Here is a 20,870-nt window from a genome sequence, read left to right on the forward strand (position 1 = left end):
ACACCTTGTTATCTCAGATTCTCCAGCATCTGCAGTTCCTACTATCTCTGAAACAATTTTAACCCCTATTTCAAGGTTTCCTACTTTGAGCCTGCACTCTTAGAAAGGCCCGGTAAATCAAACCAGGAGCCTGCACCCAATACTCTTGACCAAAACTTAATTCTTAACTGAGAATCCTGACATCCAGTGGAGTGTTGAAATGCATGCGCCAATAGATTAAACATCACTCAATTGACACCTTTGGATCTGTGACCTATTTTGTAAATTCTAGAATGTTTACTTATACAAGATAGAGAGGTTTCAAGTGCTTGAAGTTTCTGTTATTGATATTTGAACGTAAGAACATGAGGAAAACTTGAAAAAGTCTAGAATATTCACACTTCTATTTGCCCTTGTTTTTTCACTTTCTTAAATAAAAGCTATCAATGAATGACCATCTTTTTAATAGCTTTTTATACATCCCACTGTCACTGTAAGGAGGTCTTGTGGTGTATGGTAGTATCCCCACCTCTGGGCTGTTGTCCTACAGCAGAACCTGGCAATGTAAGGTACATTTGTAACTTGAGCAAACAGGTTGATTGTCAGCCTGTAATTATTTTCCAATATGCCTGCTCCGAGTTTCGTGCTTCTATGTTTAATTCCTACTGGTAATCACTTGGGTGGAACTTAAATGGTTCATTTTTGAGTGGTTGGATCATGTACTTCATTCTCACTATTCTCAAACTCATTTCTGTAAAAGCCAAGTGATTGTCTCCGGTGCTAATCTGTAATTCAATTTCATGTGATCAAAAGCTGGGTAAGAGTAGGAGAAACCCTGAGTTGTTGAATCTTATAACATGAGGAACTTTTCTGAAAAGAGAAACTGTCATGTTTATGCTGGTTCTTTCAAAGTCTGCTCTGATACTTCGTTGCTTTCTCTCTCTGCACCTCCCCCCCATACCTAAAGTTGTTAACTTGTTCCTTTTCAAGTTTATATTCAATTCTCTTTTAAAAGTTGTGATCTAATCAATTTTCATCACCCATTTGAGTTGGGTCTTCCAGATTTTAATTGCATCTCACTGAATTAAAAATAAAAATACCTGATCTTTCCTTTGGCTTTTTTACCTGTAACCTTAGATCAATTTTGTCTGGATCTCGATCCTCCTGGCACTGGGAACAGTATCCCAGTCATTTCTTCTTGAAGAAAGGAACACTATCTGGTTGAACATTTGTGTACATTTTGTTTCGCATGGTCATTTCAAGTTAAATTAGAAAGAAACATAAATTGAACTTCGGGATAGAGGAAGGGCATTCATCCAGAAATTCTAAAAGTGTATAGTTGTGGCATGGTGGTAATTTCCCTACCCTGGGACCAGGAGGCCCGGGTCCAAGTCCCACCTGCTCCAGACATGTGTAATAATATCTGTATAAAAGGCTTTATGCAGCATTCCTGCCACCAAGCAGGAATACGTATGTACCTAGTCACAAAATCTTAACAATTTTACAGCAGGATAACTACTGGAGTCCCAGAAAAGGTGGCTGGGCATTGGGCATGATAGAGGACATAGGTACCAAGGATTTAGCAAGTTCCTAGGCCTCCTTTCAAATATAGGTAGGATGAGTGGCGTTAATTTAGTGTGAGAGATGCTCCTGTTGCATTTGTTGATCCCTGAGCAGTTGTGACCAATTTCCAGGCCTATTGTCACTCTCCACATGGAAGTCCAGAAAGTACCAGGGATTTGCATACGTTAGGAGAAAATGAGGACAGGAAGTTGGAGTTGGAATACTGAGACCTTGGGTTTGTGTAGCACTACAGGTGATCCCACCACACTATGTGTACACACGCACGCACGCGCGCACGCACGCACACACACACACACACACACTCTCTTCCCCCCCCACACACACACACTCCCTCCCCCCCCCCCCACACGCTCTCTCTCTCTCCCCCACACACTGTGTCTCCCCCACCTCCTCTCTCCCCCCCCCCCATCTCCCTCTCCCCCTCCCCCCCCCCCCTCCCCCCCCTCCCCCACACACTCACCCTCTCCCCCACACACTCACCCTCTCCCACCAACACTCTCTGTCTCCTCCACACACTGTCTCCCCCACACACTCACTTTCTTTCTTTCTCCCCCACATTCTCTCTCTCTCTTCCCCACACACACTCTCGCTCTCCCCCCCTCCCCCACACTCACTCTGTCCCCACTATCTCTCTCCCCCACACACAGTCTCTCTGTACCCCCCCACACACTGTCTCTCTGTCCCCCCATCCACACACTCACTCTCGCTCTCTCCCCCACTCTCTCTCTCTCTCTCTCTCTCTCTCACACACACACACACACACACACACACACACACACACACACAACACATACACACACAAATCTATGAGGTGAATTTTTATTTGCAGATATATTCTACGTAGTTCAAAAAACATGCAATTTATAGACAAGTCAGTCAATGTGGCATTTTAGAAATTCCTACTTTAGAAATAAAACCAGTCTGACTCCAAACCAAAACACAAACAGATTCTAAACAAGGCCTAACACTTAACATGCATTGTCTGATTTGAAATGTCACCTCTTCTTTACACTGATAAAACCTTTAGTTCTCTCAGGACAGTGACTTCAAAGGAAGTCGGGGATTTACGTATACATATTAATCAATTAAAACCTTCTAACTGATTAAAGATTTAACAGCATCTTAGGTTTGCCTTGTGTGTCATCAATGGTGTGACCCTTTGATCTTTTACTTATAAATTCTGTGCCTGATACTACCTCTTTCACTAACATCTGAAGAAGGAATAAGACTCTGAAAGCTTGTGTTTTCAAATAAACCTGTTGGACTATAACCCGGTGTCATGTGATTTCTGACCTTGACCTCCCCAGTCCAACACTGGCACCTCCACATCGAGATTTTTACCCTCATCCTTCAGTTTCCTGTTTAGTTCCAGGTAGATAGTAGAATGAAATTCAACTTACAACTGAGAATTACTCATAAAAATGGCTCTTTGGCCCAGATACAAGGGATTGAACCATAGAATTGAACCATTAAACTTAAAATGATTTTAGAGTAACTATAACTGATTCAAAAATAACATGGCTCCTCAAAATGCTTCACTTATAATATCATTTGAAAGTCTGCTACCAGATGCACATTCTTTTCAGCTAAGTGATAAAATAATAATGGGTCATTAATTGTTCCTGAAGATAGGAACATTATTAGTGTTAATAGATCATGCACTTTGTTTTGCAAAGTTCTTTTTTCAGCTTTTTCATTAACCTCTACTGCCTTTAAGTCATTGACTGTGCAGCTACATCGATCAGGAGCTTTTTCTTATAAAGCACTGGTCTATTTTATTTTATGGCATTCATCCAACATGACTCAAGTACTTATTTATATGACGTATATATTCATTGTCATACTAACTTCTGTTTAATTTGTCAGAATCCTCAGTTGATATCATACTTAAATATCTCGGCAGTTTTGATAATTGATTTATGAACAGTTTTAATCTATAGCATGTTCTCTAGTGGACTTTGCAGATGAACTGCAAGTGTGGACATAGTTACAACATTTGAGCTGTATTTACTCATTTTAATGGAAACACCTCAACAACTGATGCAAATATATTAGATATGCACATTATTTAAAAAAAAAGCTTTTAGGACTACTCAGTAACCAAGGAAATAAAGCACACACCTGATCAAAAATGCCCAGATACTCTAAATCTTGCCTAATGTCTCACCAACAAAGTACAAAAGCTCAAATATACAGGCATTCGCTGTGAGCATAAGAATGTTGAGATTTCTGTGCTTACTTTATTTATCTTTGTTCACTAAACAGAAATGCAATTAGCCACATCTGAATTTCCAGCTGACCTCATGTGGCTGGTGGCTAATATATTGAATAATATGCAGGGGCCTTTCTTTAAAAAATATAATTAACTTTGGGAAATAGGAAACCTTCAGAAAGATAAAGGAACCTATTTCAAGAATTTTGTGCACTGAATGCAAATAAAATTATGCCCACTAGAGAACCCTAGAGAAAAGATCTTTACTATTCACTTTATCTATCCCCTTCATGATTTCATAAACCTCTATAAGGTCACCCTTCAACCTCTGATGTTCCAGGGAAGAAAAGTACTTATGGCTCAGTGGTTAACACTGCTGCTTCACAGTGCCAGGGACTTGAGGTGATTCTAGCCTTGGGTGACTGTGTGGAGTTTATACATTCTCCCCATGTGTGCATGGGTTTCCTCCTGTTGCTACAGTTTTCTCCCACAGTCCAAAGATGTGCAGATTAGGTGGATTGGCTGTGCTAAAAATTGCCTGAAGTGTCCAGGAACATGTAGGCTAGGTGGGTTAGCCATGGTAAATGTGTGGTTATGGGAATAGGATAGGGTGCTGGGTCTGGTGGAATGTTCTTAGGAGGGTCAGTTCGACTCGATAGGCCAAACTGCCTCTTTCCACACTGTAGGCATTCTATGACAAAAATAGAAAGTGCTGGAAATGCTCAGCAGATCTGGCAGCATCTGTGGAGAGAAATCAGAGTTAACGTTTCGGATCTGTTCTGAGAAAAGGTCACTCGACCTGAAACGTTCACTCTGATTTCTCTCCACAGATGCTGCCAGACCTGCTGAGCTTTTCCAGCACTTTCTATTTTTGTCTCTGATTTACAGTTCTTTCAGTTTTAATTTTGGGATTCTATGATCTTCGATGATCTATAAATCTTTTCTGCATCCTTTCCAATTTAATAATATCCTTCCTATACAGGATGACCAGAACTGGACAATCTGATTTTTCCCGTTCATATGCAGATTAAAATCACCCATGATTATTGTTGTCCCTCTGTTAAAAGAACATAATAATTTTTCTTGTATACTTGGTCCTAAACAATGGTTAATGTTAGGGGTGGCTGTAGCCCACTTCTGCTAATGGCATCTTATCCCTGCTGCTCCTTAACTCCACCCAAACTGCTTCGACATCCTGATAGCCTCAACCAATGTCACCTGTATTGAACCAATGTGAACTTTGATCAAAAGTGCTACCCCTTCACCTCTACCTAATTTTCTGTTTCTCTGGAATGTCTTTCATGCCTCAATATTCAGCATCCAACTGTTCTAATCCTGTAGCCATGTCTCCATAATGGCTATCAAATGATATCAAATGTACTATCAATTTATTTACTTTGTTGTAAAGGGTACTGCATTCAGATAATAAGCCTTTAGCTTTGTCTTTTTAAATTTTTATAATATCTAATCTTTTATTGGTGTACTTTTAGTATTTGGGTTTTCTCTCTGTGGTTTCTGTCATTCTCTGACCTTCATTTCTCATATTAGTGTTTTACTCTCCTGCCTCGAATGTGAATGCTGGAGATCTGAACTGGAAACAGAAATTGTTGACAAAACTCAGCTGGTCTGGCAGCATCTGTGGAAAGAAAGCAGAGTTAATGTTTTGAGTCTAGTAATTCTTCATCATTTTACTGAGTTTTGCAAGCAATTTCTATTTTTGCATTGGTAATTTTGTCTACCCAACTTAAAGCCCTCATTTCTCATCCAAACGAGCTGAGAAAGGATCTGCCAATCTGATGTATTTACATAGTTTAGTTTTCAAGTGCAGCCTTCTTCACAGTATAAGATTCCACCAAATCACTTTAATTAGCCTTTAAGTCCTGGTTTCCAAAATCTGATTTAATGCTCTGTTAATGATATTTAGCTTTTTCTCATGACATATGTTTGGTTGCAAACTTGAGACTGATATTAAAAAGAAATCCTCAATGATGACACTCCTACAGTTAGGACAGCAATAACTGGGTTTTCTAATGTGGAATAAAATGTCTGGAGATGCAGAGAATGAGAAGAAAATAAGGAGGAATCAATAGAACAAATGTTAAGTCATACACAAGTGTCAAAGGTATGTGACTAAAATTTTGGCTGAAAGATTGATTTGAATAACTTTTCTAAGATTGGCAAGAGATATAGGGAACTCTGGACAGCACAAACAAAACAGCCAAAAACTGTTTCAATGCTAGAATAATGAGAGAAGGACAAAATCGGAGACTTTTGGGGTAAAGAAGGGACTATAAGGCTAGAGATAATTGCAATGATAGAGTAAGACATGACACAGAGATATTAGAAACAAGGAATTTTAAATTCTGAGACAGGAAATTAAAGTCAGGGCACACATTTGGATTTACATCAACTGAGTGTCACTAAACAAGAAATTGAGATGTAACTACAAAGACATGAGGGAGTTGCTGACCAGAGTTAATTGGAAGGGGAGCCTAGCCAGAAAGATGGTGGAGCAACAACAGCAGGACTTTCTGGGGTGATTCAAGAGGTACAGCAGAATTTCATCCCGAGGAAGAAGAAACATACAAAGGGAAGGACAAGACAACCATGGTTGACAAAGGATGTGAGTGACAGCTTAAAAGAAAAAGGTTACAATGTGTTGAAGGTTAGTGGGAAACCAAAGGATTGGGAAGAGTTTAAAAACCAGCAGAGGACAACTAAAAAAGCAATAAGGGAGGAATGATGAAATATGACTGTAATATTAGGTAGTGAAATAAAAGAAGATTGCACGAGTTATTTTAGATATATAAAATGTAAGACAGAGGCAAGAATGTACATTAAACTCCTGGAAAATGATGCTGGAGAAGTAGTAATGGGGAACAAAGAAATGGTAGAGGAACTGATTAGATACTTTGCATCAGTTTTCACAGTAGAAGACACCAGCAGCGTACTAGAACATCGAGAGTTAGGGAGCAGAGGTGAGTGTAGTGGCCATCACTAAGGGGAAAGTGTTGAAAGGTCTGATGGTAGATAAATCACCTGGATTGGATTAACTACACCCGAGAGTTCTGAAGGAGAAAGCTGAGGAGATTGTGAAGGTACTGATGGTTATTTTTCAGGAATCACTGGAGTCAGGGAGGATCTCAAAGGTGTGGAAAATAGCTAATGTAATGATCCTGTTTAAGAAGGAAGGGAGGCTGAAGACGGAAAATTGTAGGCGGTTATCCTGACCTCGATGGTTGGCAAGATTTTAGAGCCCAGGATTGAGCATGAGATTGTGGAGTGCTTCGAAATAAATGGTAAAATAGGGCTAAGTCAGCCCAGCTTTGTCAAGAGAGGTCATGCCTGACAAAATTCTTTGAGGAGGTAACAAGCAACTTAAGCAAAGGAGAGCCAGTGGAAGTGATCTGTTTGGATTTCCAGAAGGCCTTTGACATGGCACAAGGGGCCACTAAATAAGACAATTGCCCATGATGTAAGGGGCAAGGTACTGGCAAGAAAAGAGGATTGGTTGACTGGCAGAAGGCAGAGAGTGGGGATAAAAGGATCTTTTTCAGGCTAGCAGCCAGTGACCAGTGCAGTTCCGCAGGAATTATTGTTGGGTCCGCAAGTATTCTCATTATACGTTAGTAATCTGGACAAAGGAACTAAGGGCATTGTTGCTAATTTTGCAGATGACACAAAGATAGATGCCGGAACAAGTAGTGTTGAGGAAGCAGGGATGCTGCAGAAGGACTTGGATGGTCTAGGAGAGTGGGCAAAAAAGTGGCAGTTGGAATACAATGTGGGCAAGTGTGAGGTTATTAACTTTGGTAAAGAATAGAGGATCTGGAACACAAAGGGACTGGGGAGCCTAGTTCAAGACTCTCTTAAGGTTAACCTGGTGGTTCAACTGGCAGTTAGGAAGGCAAATGCAATGTTAGTATTCATTTCAAGAGGGCTAGAATACAAGAGCAGGGATGTACTGCTGGCACAGAGTTTACAAACTGGAGGCTTAACTATGGGCACGAGAATGCATGGCGGCACAGAATTTATCTGGATTCATGGTACCAGGAAGCAATCGCATTTCTTAGATAATAATAATGTAGTAATAAGAAGAAAGAGCTGTAGATACTGAAAGTCTGAAATAAAAACAAAGTGCCGGAGAAACTGAACTTGTCTGGCATCATCTTTGGTGAGAGAAACAAAGTTAGCTTTTCAACGCCAATATGACTCGTCTTTGGAACACATTACTTAGGTTTGGCTCATCCGATTTGGGGTATTCAGGGACAGGAGACTGTGACTGCAGGTGTGTACAGGAGCCTCAACAATTGTCCAAAAGATTTGAAGTTCTTTCAGCTTGTCTGAGAGAGTGAGGGCTGCAGGGTAGATGAGTTAACTGACCATGGACCATAGTAAAGGAAATCGTTTAAGATGGAGGAATAAAAAGGAATGTATTGGTCGTAAGGGACAGTATAGAGAGGGGTATTGACATAATTCTCTGTGACAAAGGAGCATCCACACACAAAAGTAGTTTATGACATACACTGATTTTATTGCTGTCATGCTATCTTGGAGTTCAGTAGTCCTGCTAATGCCCCCTCTTAATCACAGACTGCTGAACTTTTGGCAAAGGTCTGTAGCTTGGGTTGTGGGTGAGGCTATTGACTTGCTCACCGAGCTGGCTTGTTCTCGTTCAGATGTTTCATCACCATGCTAAGTGATATCAGTGGAGCCTCCGATGAAGTGATGTTATTCTACTTTGCTTGGAATTTATACTGTCTGGTCCATTGTGGTGAGTAGTGTCATTTCCGGTTTTGATCTGTATGGGTTTGTATATGGGGTCCAATTCTGTATGTTTGTTGATTGTATTATGGTTGGAGAACCATGCCTCTAAAATTTCACATGCGTGTCTATGTTTGGCTCGGGCTGCTATGGTTACCTTGTCCTAGTTAAACTGATGGCCTTCATTGTCTGAGTGTACCGATATTAAGGAGAGTTCGTCTTGCCATTTTGCTGCTAACTGATGTTCATGTATTCTGATGGCTAGTTTCCTTCCTGTCTGTCCGATGTAATGTTTGTTGCTGTCGTTGCATGGTAGTTTGATAAACCATATTTGTTCTGCATGTTGTGGGAATGGGGTCTTTAATCCTTGAAAGTGTTTGTCATAGAGTGGCTATGGGCTGCCATGATTCCTAGTGGTCTTAGGAGTCTTGTTGTCTGTTCTGATATGTCCTTGATGTAGGGCAGTAGGCCAGTGTGTTAGGGCATACTGTGTCCTCCTCTTGTTGTCCGTTTAGTAGGCATCTGTGGATGAAGTTGCGGGGATATTCATTTATAGCGAAGATTTTGTATAGGTGCTCTTTCTCTTTCCTGCGTACTTCCGGAGTGTTGCAATTTGTCCTGACCCGCTTAAATAGTGTCCTAATGCAGCTTTGTTTGTGGGCATTGGGGTGGATACTGTGGAAGTTGAGGATTTGATCAGTGTGGGTTGCTTTCCTGTATACTAAGGTTTGGAACTCCCCATTGTTCATATGCTCAACTTTAACATCCAGAAACAGAAATTGATTGTTGTTTCCTTCTTCCCTTGTGAATTTAATCCCTGCGAATACAGTGCTGATGAGGTGGTGGGTCTCTTCTAATTTGTTGCGTTTAATAATGACGAATGTGTCATGTACATACCAACTGCAACCGTAGAATTGGACCCCATATACAAACCCATACAGATCAAAACCAGAAATGACACAACTCACCATAACGGACCAGACAGTATAAATTCCAAGCAGAGTAGAATAACATTGTTTCATCAGAGGGCCTACTGATGATGTCACCCAGCATGATGACGAAATGTCTGAACAAGAATGATCCAGCTCAGCGAGCAAATCAACAACCACAGACTGCTGAACATTTATTTATCGTTGGAAGGATCCCCACAACACTATTTAAAGAAAATCTTCAACTAGAGTCATAGAATCATTGGGTTGTGTCTGATCAACTATCTTGGAATTCAAATGTCAGGATGAAAACCCACGTTTGCCAGCAGCATGAGCAACTTGGCAATTTTACCATAATCTCTCCTAAGTGGCTCCACCATCCACTTACCGGTGTGAGCAGGTTTGCTGATGCTGCCTTACTGGGGCAGCGTGCTGGAAATTAAGCCCCGCCATTCATGAAGTCATCGCATAAGTTAAAAATTCATGCAAGTACGCAAAGTCCCAAATTTTTACCAAAAGAACTGCGGATGCTGTAAATCAGGAACAAAAACAAAGTTGCTGGAATAGCTCAGCAGGTCTGGCAGCATCTGTGAAGGTAAAAACAGAGTTAACGTTTCGGGTCCGGCGACCCTTCCTCAGAACTGCTCTTATGGATGAAGGAAAAAAGGTTGGGAACCACATTTCAATGGAACTAGTCCATAGGGTTTGCTGCAATGATCCTGTTGCTTGCCAGGAATTTCTGTTCTTCAATCTCTACTCTCCAGGTTCTTTTCACTTCTCAGGAGACTCACATGGTTGTTACATAAACTGCAATATCGCTTAGCTACTGGTTAAAGACCACAGCTTACAAATGAACTGTCTGTCTTTATCTTCAGGTATTTTACCAGAGGGCGAGAACGAGACTCACTACCTCACCTTGTAGAGGTCTGAGAGCTTCTTACTGCATTGTTCACACCTAGGAACCATTAAGCTACCCAGGAACCAATCAGAGTAATCATGCTGATGACCTTTGGCAACTGTGACAGATCACAATTCCACAAACCAGTCTGTAACCTGTAGCTCATTAAATCTCAATTTGTATGGACACACCAATGCCAGGCTGTCTCCTCTTACACCTTCGCTCACTGCTTGCAAAACAACATGTAAACACAGCTTACGAGTTTCAGTAGCTTCCTTTATAAAAGTACAGCAATTCCTTCCTTCCTCAGTCCTTTGTTGCAAAGCAGTCCAAATCTCCAATTCAGACCACAATCAAAAATAAAGTAAAAAATTTAAGTAAAATAATAAAACAAAAATGCTGCCTGTCCAATCTCAATTCTGGTCAGAGAATAGAAAAGACTAGTTTCTAACCTAATATTACACATCTCTAAAACAGATGGTATTGAACCCAGGCCTCCTGGCTGTAAATGCTGTCTTCTGTGGAACCACTGATGACACTCTGGAACGGCACCTCAAAAATCCTAGTAATATCTTAGAATATTAGTCTGCTGTAACACTTTGCAAACCCCTTTCTACACTGTAATCTACAACCATGATGACAGCAATCTAAACTTCTACTTCAGCACTCAAACATTAGGTGTTTGCTGCAATGTTGCAATGAAATGCTGCATCACGTTTGGTTCTACAAGAATGTAAACAGATATGACCACCACTTCAATGCCGAAAAGATTGGGTTCAAACCTCTGCACAAGTTCATGTGCCAGATTTTTGTTGGACCCTTCCTTCCACTTCAGTATGGCCATAGGCTCTATAGCTGACTTTACAATAGACCAAGCATTTAGTTATGTGTATACTACTATATATTTTTTATGTGGTCTGGCCCTAATTCTTAGACTATGCTGCCTGGTTCTAAAATCCCTAATGAGTGGAAATCGTTTATCTTCATCTACCTTTAATCAAATCACCCCTTAACCTTCTAAATTCTAGAGAAAGCATGCCTAATTTTTAATTTAACCCCTGAAACCTGGGTGTCATTCTTGTAAACCTATATGTTCTACTCCTTCCAAAACCATTATATCGTTCCTAAGGTATGGCCAAGAGCTGCTCAAGATACTCCAAGTGGAGTCTAACCAGTCTTTTGAGTAGCAACAGTATAACTTCTGCATCCTTGTACTACAGTCCTCTAAATATAAAGGTTAGTATTCCATTAGCTTTCTTGATTATTTTCTGCACATATTTATGACATTTTAAAGATCTATGCACCTGAACCCCAAGTGTCTTTGGACATTCCATCCATTCACTGTATTTACATTCATACTATCTAGAACATACCCTGAACTATCCTTTTCTCAGCCCAAAATGGATAACCACACACTAACGTTGCTTGGTGTCTCATCATGTCCAGATCTCACCTCTATGCTTTCCTCTAAATTTCTTGTGATACCAATAGCTAAGCTGTAGCTTAATATGAAATCAATTGATTGTGTAGGTTCATTATTTCTGCTGTCTTGCTGTTCCTTCACTGCTTTGCCAAGTTGCATTTCTTTGGTTTCAAAAATTTGAAAGGTACCAGGGTAAGGTTGCGGTGCAGAAGGTTGTATTTTACACTATAGCACCTTGTAATACAGAACAGTATGTTTTGTGAGCGGGATCTGAGGTTGATGAAGGCAGATTAGGTTTGAGGAAACCATTCTTATCAATGGCTTTGGCCTGTTGCTGTTCACCATCTCATCAATGACAATTTCCAATAATGATTGGCATTGTGTCCTCCATAAGAGATTGTTAGGGCATGGAGTCATGCCTGTTTCCATTTTGGTAGCTCTTCATGCTACCAACTGTGTGCCACTTTGCCCTCTGAGAAGGGGAAGTCTGATAATGTGTTCCACGCAATCTATATGAAATGTTGATGTTGTCATGGTTTAAGTAGCTGATACTGTGTTCAAGCTGTAACTGTGGGTGAGCGGCTTGGAAAAGTACCAAGTGGGTGAGGAAGTGACAAAACAAATGACTGCCCAGTATGAGCCCATTTGAAATAGGTTGCTTTGCATGTGATGTAGGTATGGTGAATTGAATTGTGTTTGAGGCTATTGCAAAGTATTTGGGCAATGATTTTTTTGGTAAGTTCATTGACCTTGACCATTTGTATCATGTCATTAACATTTTTGTCCTTTGCTCTCTGCTTTGCTTCCACTACCTTCTGAGTCCAGAAGGCTTTCTGGCCCTCTGCAAAGGTGGGGAATCCTTTTTCTTTACACCTTTACCAAGGTTTCCATTTGTGCGTTGGAAAAACAGGAGCCCGATCTCTTCTACTTTTCAGTATTTTCCAGGTCAGTCATTTTCTGAATGTGACAATGAAGGTTATGTTCAAGGGAGGATACATTATCTTAAATGGCTTTAGGCATTATGTCTTGTCCTATAACAACATATCTCCCCATTGAGAGGTGGAGGATAGATTAAAGTGGTTAACACCACTCATCACTTTGGTCTCTTCTGATGTCTCCAGCCAATTGACAGTAGTTTTCGTATTAGCTGGAATATGAAGAATAGTTTGGCATACTTCTGCTTCACAAACAACAGCTGCTTTTTGATCTTGATTCAGATTCTTGATTCAGAATCAATCACATGCCCATATTTGAGGGCTTTTGAATTTGACACCTATACCTTGCAATGTATTTTTTTCTTTGATTTAAAGCTATTACTTTTCAATGTTTGTTAAATTCATTCCTTTTGTATCAAAAGATTTCCACAATGAAATAACCAGAAATGTTATCGCCAATAGAATATATTGCTTATTTAACTAATAGGCTGAAATTCATGATATGCTAGTCAAGACCACAATCAAAAGATTACTCGGGAAAGAAAAATTATGAAGTTAGCCCTAATGATGCTATTTCTGCTGAATTTTATGCTTTCATAATCACCCAGTGGTTAAAGAAAACATTGTCATTTCTTTTTAGTAAAACTTTGAGTATGATTAACGGTTATAAAAACTGGAAACCTGCCTTTGGCCCATATAGAATAAAAATAAAAACACAAAATATCCTTCAAAGTATTTATCTTTTTAAGAAAATAAAATTGTACTATTCTTCAACACTCAGAAGGTTTTAGTATAAGATGCGTGAGTAGCATACCAAAAAAAAATTGACAGCACTATGTTGTTCTTTGTAGCCTTCATTAATGTAACAGCTAGTTCATTATCCTTGAAGTCATTTTGAAGTCAGTCTATTAACATTTGTAATGGAAGCCTCAATGCAAATATATTTTCCATATTGAAATTTTTTGGATGTTGTCATTGAAATGTTATTTGACTATTATCATTACTTTAGAATGTTACTATTTAACAATTTACATAGTTATCTTACTACTTTTAGAAGCAATTCAGAGAAGTTTATTCAGCTCATTCCTGGGATGAAAGCCTTATGAAAAAAGATTGAATGGGTTAGGCCCCTAACCATTCAGCTTTTGAATAATGAGATGATCTTATTAAAACATATATGATCTTGACGGGACTGGATAGGGTGGATACCAATTGGAGAGTACATATATTAAAAATAATAGGCCACTTTTTAAGACAAATGAGTTTTTCTCTCCGAGGGTCTTTAGAGTGTGAACTGTCATTCCCTGGAAGATAGTTGAGGCTAGCTCTTTAAATTAATTCAAAGCTGTGTTAAATTAATTTTTGACAGAGAAGGGAGTCTAGCATTATGAAGTGCAGGCAAGAAAGTGCAGCTGAGACCACAAACAGTTCGGCCACAATCATAATAAATGATAGAATGGCCTCAAAGGGACAAATGGCTGACTCCTGTTTCTATGTTCCTACATTGTATAATTTATTTATTAAACATTATATATTCATTTTAACAGTTGCTATTTGTAAAATATTCCTAAACACTGTAAAGTTCTGGAAAAGAAGCTGTTCTTTGTTTCGAAATCACAAATATAAACGTAGCAACTTGCAGTACTCAAGTCTTTGGAGCAAGATATGTCCTTACATTTCTGTAAATGTGTAGTACTTTTATATTTTTCTTTACTAAATATGGGGCACTATCATTTTCTATGAACATTAGAAATAACAGCAGGACGTAGACCATACGACCCCTTATGGTCAATCATTCAGTCGCTTCCAGTTAGTATTCAGCCTCAACTCCTAATTTTATTCTGCAGCCTGTACCCCTTGGATCTCAGAGAACGACAGTCTCTCTCTATCTCAGCCTTAAATATACTTAGTCACATGGTATCCGTGATCTTCTGGGTAGATAATTCCAATTATTTTAAATCATCTTTGCACAAAGCAGTTTCTCCTCATCCCAGAGATAGTAGGAACTGCAGATGCTGGAGAATCTGAGAAAACAAGGTGTAGAGCTGGATGAACACAGCAGGCCAAGCAGCGTCAGAGGAGCAGGAAGGCTGACGTTTCAGACCTAGACCAGCTCCTTTTCCTGAAACTGCTCCCACATATTCTAAATGCTCAAGACAGGGGAAACAACCTTTTCATATTCACCATGTCAAGCCCTTCAGAAGCTTGTATGTTTCAATGAGATTGCCTCTTATTCTTCTAACCTCAGTCAATGGGCCAGAATATAGCTCGCTAAAAACCTATTAATTTATATAGAGTTAAAAATGGACCCTATAGGCCCAATTTATTCAGCCTTTTATCATAGGATAACCTCCTGTCCCAGAAGCCAAACTTCACTCTATCGTCTCTAATGCTAGTCATCCTTCCTTAAATATTGAGACCAAAACAGTGCACATCATTCCAGGAGTGGTTTCCTCAAAACCCTATACAGTTCAGTCAAGACTTGCTTATTCTTGTAATCCAATCCCTTTGCAATAAAAGTAAATATTGCTGTACGTGCATGATGACTTTGTGTCCTTTGCACAATCGTGCCAAAGTCTCTCTAATTATTAACATTTACAAATTTCACATCTTTCAAAACATATTTTGCATTTCTATTCTTCCTACAAATAACCTCTCACATCCCCATATTATTTTCTATCAGCTATCTTATTGCTAGTCACTTAATCTGCCTAATCCTTTTAACTATCGCTTTGTTGCTTCCTCACTTACATTCCCATTTGTCTTTGTAGTATTAACAAACTTCAATACAGTGCTCTCTCTTCATCTAAGCCATTAATATTGATTGTAAATAGGTGAGGCCTTAGCACTCTGTGGACTCTTGACTATGGCAGTTTAACCATAAGTTCCTTGGAAACACTGGATACCACAATAAAATTTGTGTCTTCAGCACTTCAAGTCTCCACGTTTAGGCTTGGATTCAATTTAGTCAGTCAGATTGTGACCTTACAGATGATTGCAATGTCAGAATTCTTTGAAAGAGGATGCTGATGACTTAGTCATGTCAACTTTTCATTAAAACTTTAAGATTTTATCAATGATTTTTCTTTTCATTTATTATAATCTTGAATATCTTTGAAACTCCAAATAGTGGGATCTTAATGTCTTTAAAAATGTTCTTAGATCAGGACCAAAAGTAGGTCCCCACTATGCTAATGATGCCTGGTCACGCTTCTGCATGATCTTACCAGAAGCAGCTGTATGATCACTGGAGCAGCTGGTGGTGCTGTGACAGGCATGAGAGGTTAAGGGCAACTCAAGATGAAAGCATTTTCAAAAAATGTATGAAATTTTTAAAAATATATTTGTCATCAAAGAGTGACCTGTGGCTGCAGCTGTAGCCTTGTGGCAGAAATGGCTCTGGTATAGAGAGGGAATGATAATCAGAGGATTCATGGGCCAGCTGAGCAGTTACAAGCAAGTTACTCAAAGTGTGTACCAAGCTTTACCCTCAGCTGAGGCTACACAAGACAGCATCCCCAATCTCGTTGGCTTCAGCAGGTGAGTAGCAATTGATGACCACCTCTTATGGGGGGCAGAATTATGTGGGCAATTGACCTGATGCCCTCATTTCCAAATTTCTTGTGATGTACCTGCAACGGACCACAGACATTCTGTCCTAAGTTTCAAATACAAAATATCTTGCGCATTTACTGAAGAAAAATGTCCAATTACCAAAATGTATAGTGCAAAAAATTCATAACTTATATTTGAAAGCTCATTGTTATCATCATTGAGCTAAATCTCTAATTATGTCCTGTTTTGACTTACAGGTATTTGTCAGAATACTTGACAATAATGATAATGGACCTGTCTTCTCCAAGCCAAGCTATGATGTTACTATTTCTGAAGATGCTGCCATAAATACTGAAATTCTACACATCAAAGCTACTGACAGGGATGAGAAAAGCAAGTTAACATACTCCATACACAGCAGTATAGATCCCATAAGTCTGCATAAATTTCATCTTGATCATAGTACGGGAATGTTGAGCATAGCTGAAAAGTTGGATCATGAAGCACAGGCTCAGCATAGTTTAACTGTAATGGTAAGTGAGTGTTTTACAGGTCAGTTCCAGAAATGTGCCTATTAGAGGGACATCTGTTCACGTCAAAACTGATACATGCTGCAAGCACTTATCTTGGTTCAATTTGGAGATGCCTCTTTTACTTAAAGTTCTATCATGGATTCTTGTTAAGAGACCACTGAAGATTATAGATTGCAGCATATGTGTATATTATTTTGGTTATTCCTATCTATGCTGAAACTAGCCATTTTACTGTCTTTACTTGTTACATTCAATTGACTGGGGAGATATTACCCCTGAATTGGCACTGAGGAATGTCCTATATGGGAAGTAATTGTTTAGAGAGAAATTAATAGTCTGAACTTCAATGTAGGACTCTTGATTGTTCTCTACAAATTTCCCACCAAAATTGATCATGCAATTGATCATTTTAAGGATAACTGTAGACTCCAAAAGGATATTAATTCTTTGGCTGAGGAGGCAAATAGAATTCAATCCAAAGGAGTGTGAGTTAATGTGCTTGGGGAGGGCAAACAAAAACTAGAAGATACATAATAAACAGGATATTGAGGCAGATAGAGGAAGTGAGAAATCTTGGAGCATGTCCCCATGTTCTTAAAAGCGCATGGCAGGACAAGTTGATGAGATGGGAAAGAAAGCACATGGAATGCTTCCCTTTCATTGATGAGGTGTGGGGATGTAATGCCAGAAATGTGTGAAACATTGATTAGGCCACTGCTGGAATTTGGTGTACAATTAAGAGAGCACTTGATACAATTGACAGGAAGGCCTGTTTCCCTTACTAGATAGGTCAGATACCAGGGCACAGATTCAAAGTAATTGGTAGAAGAATTAGAAGGGACATGAAAAATGTTTTTACCTGGAGGGTGATAAATGTTTGGACTTAGCAGCCTGGTTTGTTGGCAGAGACAAAACTATTATGGACCAGACCAAACCTCCTCAAAATATATTAAGAAGATAGCCTAAGCCCCACCTTAATGTGTAAGACATTGTGTTCTGGATGCAGTTTAATTGGCCAAACTACCAGGTTTGAATCAAAACACATTTTATTTTTACACTACATTTAAAATACAAACAAAACAAAGAATTGGAGTAACAACTCTATTGTAAAACTCAACAGAATAAGAAATTATATAACTACTAGACAGCAACTGTTCCAATATAGTAGCATCCTATAAACACATTCTTGGCAAAGGCAAAGTCAGTAAAATATGTTGTCCCAGATGCAATTCTAGAAGCAGGAAGAGAACCCCAGCTTTTATCTGTAACAGAGAGGGGAATATTAACTTCTACATCTGGCCTCAAGACCCAGCAACTGCTGAAAGCTAAAAGTAAAATCATAGTTCTGTGGGAGCTTGATCCCACCCATTCATGCTGCTTCTATTATTTCAATCTTTTAAAAGAAAAGGAAGCTAGCTGGGCTCAGAGCCGTCAGCTCATCTCCAAGTTTACAATCCTTCCTTTAAAAAAAATGACAGAACAAATCTTCCTTAAAGGCACATCTTGTAACAGAATCCCTCCACTTGTTGGAAAGGAATCTGCATCTGCAACTGTAGTGCTATCACTTGCAATGCTACAGACCAGATTCTGGAAGGTGAAATTAGGATTTTCCAGACAAAATTGACATAATATTCTCTTTCTGTGTGTAACCTTGCAATGTTTCTATTACTGTACTTATATTTACTGCACTCGTTAGGTTATTGAAACATTTCTTAAATTTATGTTCTTATAAATATTCATAAATTTATTTTTCCCAATGCTGAGAAACAGAATATCTTTCTTTGGCATCACCTCTTGCCAGTGAATATCAGAGAACTTAGGCATAGCCTAGCAACTTGTTAGTGAGAATCTCCACTTCCTAGCAGTATTGCTGACCAACCAGTGAGTGAATGCAATCTTTATTTAGTTGGTTTTGAATATATCTCTGGAAAAGAAAATGACTATAAAATCTCACTTTGGGAAGTGGACAGGCATCTTGTTCCAAGGTGATTGTGTGGATGATAAATTGAAAACGAGATCTGGGAGTGAGAATAGTTTTGGTTGCCAATCAACAATGCCAAAGACATTTGATGTTTGCTTGCTATCAAAATCTCAGTTTTAAAAAAAAGCCATGCTGTTAAGTAATAAGGGACATTACAGGCAAATTCACCTCGGAGTACAACGGGACACTGATCAGATGGACCAGTGGGCTGAGGAGTGTCAGATGGAGTTTAATTTAGAGAAATGAAAGGTGATGCATTTTGGAAAGGCAGATCAGGGCAGGACTTACACACTTAGTGGTTAGGTACTGGGGAGTGTTGCTGAACAAAGAGACCTTGGCATGCAGGTTCTTAGTTTCTTGAAAGTAGAGTCCCAGGTAGATAGGATAGTGAAGAAGGTGTTTGGCATGCTTGCCTTTATATGGTCAGTGCATTTAGTATAGGAGTTGGGAGGTCAAGTTGCAGCTGTACAGAACATTGGTTAGGCCACTTTTGGAATACTGCATTCGGTTCTGGTCTCCCTGCTATAGGAAGGGTGTTGTGAAGCTTGAAAGGGTTCAGAAAAGATTTACAAGTATGTTGCCAGGGTTGGGGGGTTTGAGCTATAGGGAGAGACTGAATAGGCTGAGGCTATTTTCCCTGGTGCATCCGAGGCTGAGGGGTGACCTTATGGAAGTTTTTAAAGTCTATGTCCGTCATGATGGGGTGAATAGCCAAGGTCTTTTTCCCAGGGTAGTGGGGTCCAGAACTAGACCGCACAAGTTTAAGGTGAGAGGGGAAAGATTGAAAAGGAACCTAAGGGAGCAACTTCTTCAGATGGAGGGTGGTGTGTGTATGGAATGAGCTGCCAGAGGAAGTGGTGGAGGCTGGTACAATTAGAACATTTGAAAGACCGCTAGATGGGCATATGAATAGGAAGGGTTTAGAGGGATATGGGGCAAATGCTGGCAAATGGGATTAGATTAATTTAGGATATCTAGTCAGCATGGACGAGTTGGACCGAAGCGTCTGTTTCCATGCCGTACAGCTCTATGATTCTATGTCCTTGCATTGCATCAGCACAAACACTTATCCTCAGTGGGAATCACTAGGTTGCAATCAGAAGCTGAATTCCTCTTAAAATTGATTTCTACTTTTTGTTTTTATTTACCCCAGTACTAAATATTGATCTGGTAGCTTAGTTTGATTGCAACGACATAGCACTGCATAAGTTTGGTACTGTTTACAGGTCCAAACCCTTTTGAGAAGTTGTTGATCTAATAACATTAAATTAACTGATTTATTTAACCTAGTTGAAAGATAAAAACAGATGATATTGCCATGCTTAAGGAATACAGGAATCAATTCTCTTACACAAGTCCATGCTAACTTAGTAATCAGGGCAAATCATTTGTTTTTAATGACTGGAAAAGAAAGGACTTTCAATGTGGGTCAGATCAAGGTTCAGATTTTCATGCAGTCACGGTATTTCCTTTAAAAATGACAAGCAGGGTTCTGAAGTGCAATTTTTTAATCCATTTCTAACAGATCCCATTTTCCCATTGAGGCAGGCCTCATTTTCACTAAAGCAAGGGCTATGTGGGAGTCGTGATTTTTTAAAAATAGACATGAATGCTCTTGCAAGTTGTAGGATGAATAAGGTCTGTTGAATTGTCTAGATATGACGTTATTTAAATCCCCCAAAAAATTTTAAAATATGATGTCTTTGCCATTGAGAGTTGAAAAAATTTCGTCTGACAGCTATAATACCTGTTAGCTGATGTTTTCTTGAGGGCTATCATCACGTCATTATGAATACTTTAAACTAGCTATAATTATTCAGCACGGAGTTTCTAAGTTCACCGTTCAATTGGTAACTCAAGTAAATTGTAAGAATGAACTGTCTTTGTGGGATTATGAATAAAAGTTCATTTATCTTTTATATGGGATTTAGAATTTGAGATTCAAAAAGTTCAAATGGGCTATCAAGAATGGGAGTATTTTCTTTTAATATAATGAAATCCATCATGATATTTAGACCTTTATTTTATGTCAGCATTATTCCTGACATCTGTGCATGGTGAATATCGGGTGAGTTGC

The 20,870-nt window shown here is 39.2% G+C and overlaps 1 protein-coding gene across 5 annotated transcripts in view; it reads left to right on the top strand.

Annotated features, from left to right (window-relative positions):
- fat3a (FAT atypical cadherin 3a) overlaps window positions 1-20,870 on the top strand; it is a 689,153-nt gene that overhangs the window by 491,042 nt on the left and 177,241 nt on the right. For all 5 annotated transcript variants that reach the window (XM_048598158.1, XM_048598163.1, XM_048598159.1 and 2 more), the window contains one exon: window positions 16,537-16,812. In XM_048598158.1, the coding sequence (XP_048454115.1) occupies window positions 16,537-16,812 (276 nt within the window). The remainder of the gene's footprint in view (window positions 1-16,536; window positions 16,813-20,870) is intronic.

Source organism: Rhincodon typus, chromosome 6 (assembly GCF_021869965.1).
Source record: "Rhincodon typus isolate 14 chromosome 6, sRhiTyp1.1, whole genome shotgun sequence".
In the NCBI taxonomy this organism is placed as follows: domain Eukaryota; kingdom Metazoa; phylum Chordata; class Chondrichthyes; order Orectolobiformes; family Rhincodontidae; genus Rhincodon; species Rhincodon typus.